A 969-nucleotide genomic window follows, 5' to 3' on the forward strand; every position below is an offset into this window, starting at 1 on the left:
TCCCTCTCCCTCTCTCTCTATCTCTCTCACCCCACTCCCTCCCTCTCTCCTGCCTGTCTCTCTCTCTCTCCCCCTCCTGTCTCTCTCTCTCCCCCACTCTCCCCTCTCTCTCACCTGTAAAGTCGCTGAACACACGATCGTCGGAGTCCACCTGTCCTCCAGCCATCACGCCGTCCGCTCTCACGTCGATGAGCCGATGATCGAGCGGAGCGCCCAGTGACTCCCCCTGGCGGCCGCGCCCGCCGCCGTCGACCGAGAAATAGAGGTCGCTGCCGTAGCGCTCGGCGCCGGGAGAGAGAGAGGGGGGAGAAGGGCAGGGTAGAAAGAGTGGAGAGAGAGGGGAGAGGGAAGGGGGAGAGCAGGGGAGGGTCAGAGCAAAAACAGGAGAGAGACGGAGCGACAGAGAAGATAGAGAAATAAATGGGAGAGAGCGTGAGAGATAAAGAGGGCGAGAAAATAAGAAAGAGTGTGCGAGATTGAGACAGAGAGAGCGCGAGAAAGAGAGATTTAATACGAGAAATGGATCAGAGAAAGCGAGAAAGTCGTTCACTTGTTTCCGCTACGCCCTCTATAACGTGCACGCACAGTCGTTCACTTGTTTCCGCTATTCCACGCAGATCACCAACGGCGCTCTGCAACTGGCGGCGAGCCTCGGCAGCGGTCCCCGCATGGTGGCGCTACCGTCGTTTGTGCCGGACGACGGCGCATGGCACACGGCGCTCTCTCTATGCTTCTCTCCCCTACCCCTCTGCCCCTCGCCATTTCTCTCACTCCTAACCATCTACTCCTCTCTCTCTCCTATTTTTGCTCTGACCCGCCCCTGCTCTCCCCCTTCCCTCTCCCCTCTCTCTCCTTTTGACTCTATCTCCACTCTCTCTACCCTGCCCCTCTCCCTCTCTCTCTCTCCCCTGCCCCTCTCCCTCTCTCTCTCTCCCCTGCCCCTCTCCCCTTCCCCTCTCTCTCCCCTAT

General features: G+C 59.1%; 1 protein-coding gene across 1 annotated transcript in view; it reads left to right on the plus strand.

Annotated features, from left to right (window-relative positions):
• The window catches only part of LOC106818644 (putative neural-cadherin 2), a gene marked incomplete at its 3' end in the record, with an annotated part of 15,883 nt that extends 15,167 nt beyond the window's left edge, over nt 1-716 (plus strand). Inside the window, exon 4 of the mRNA XM_014823331.1 lies at nt 618-716. Coding sequence (XP_014678817.1) covers nt 618-716 — 99 coding nt within the window. The remainder of the gene's footprint in view (nt 1-617) is intronic.
• Between the last annotated feature and the right edge of the window lie 253 nt (nt 717-969).

This window comes from Priapulus caudatus, unplaced genomic scaffold (genome assembly GCF_000485595.1).
Source record: "Priapulus caudatus unplaced genomic scaffold, Priapulus_caudatus-5.0.1 Scaffold2402, whole genome shotgun sequence".
Taxonomy (NCBI): Eukaryota; Metazoa; Priapulida; class Priapulimorpha; order Priapulimorphida; family Priapulidae; genus Priapulus; species Priapulus caudatus.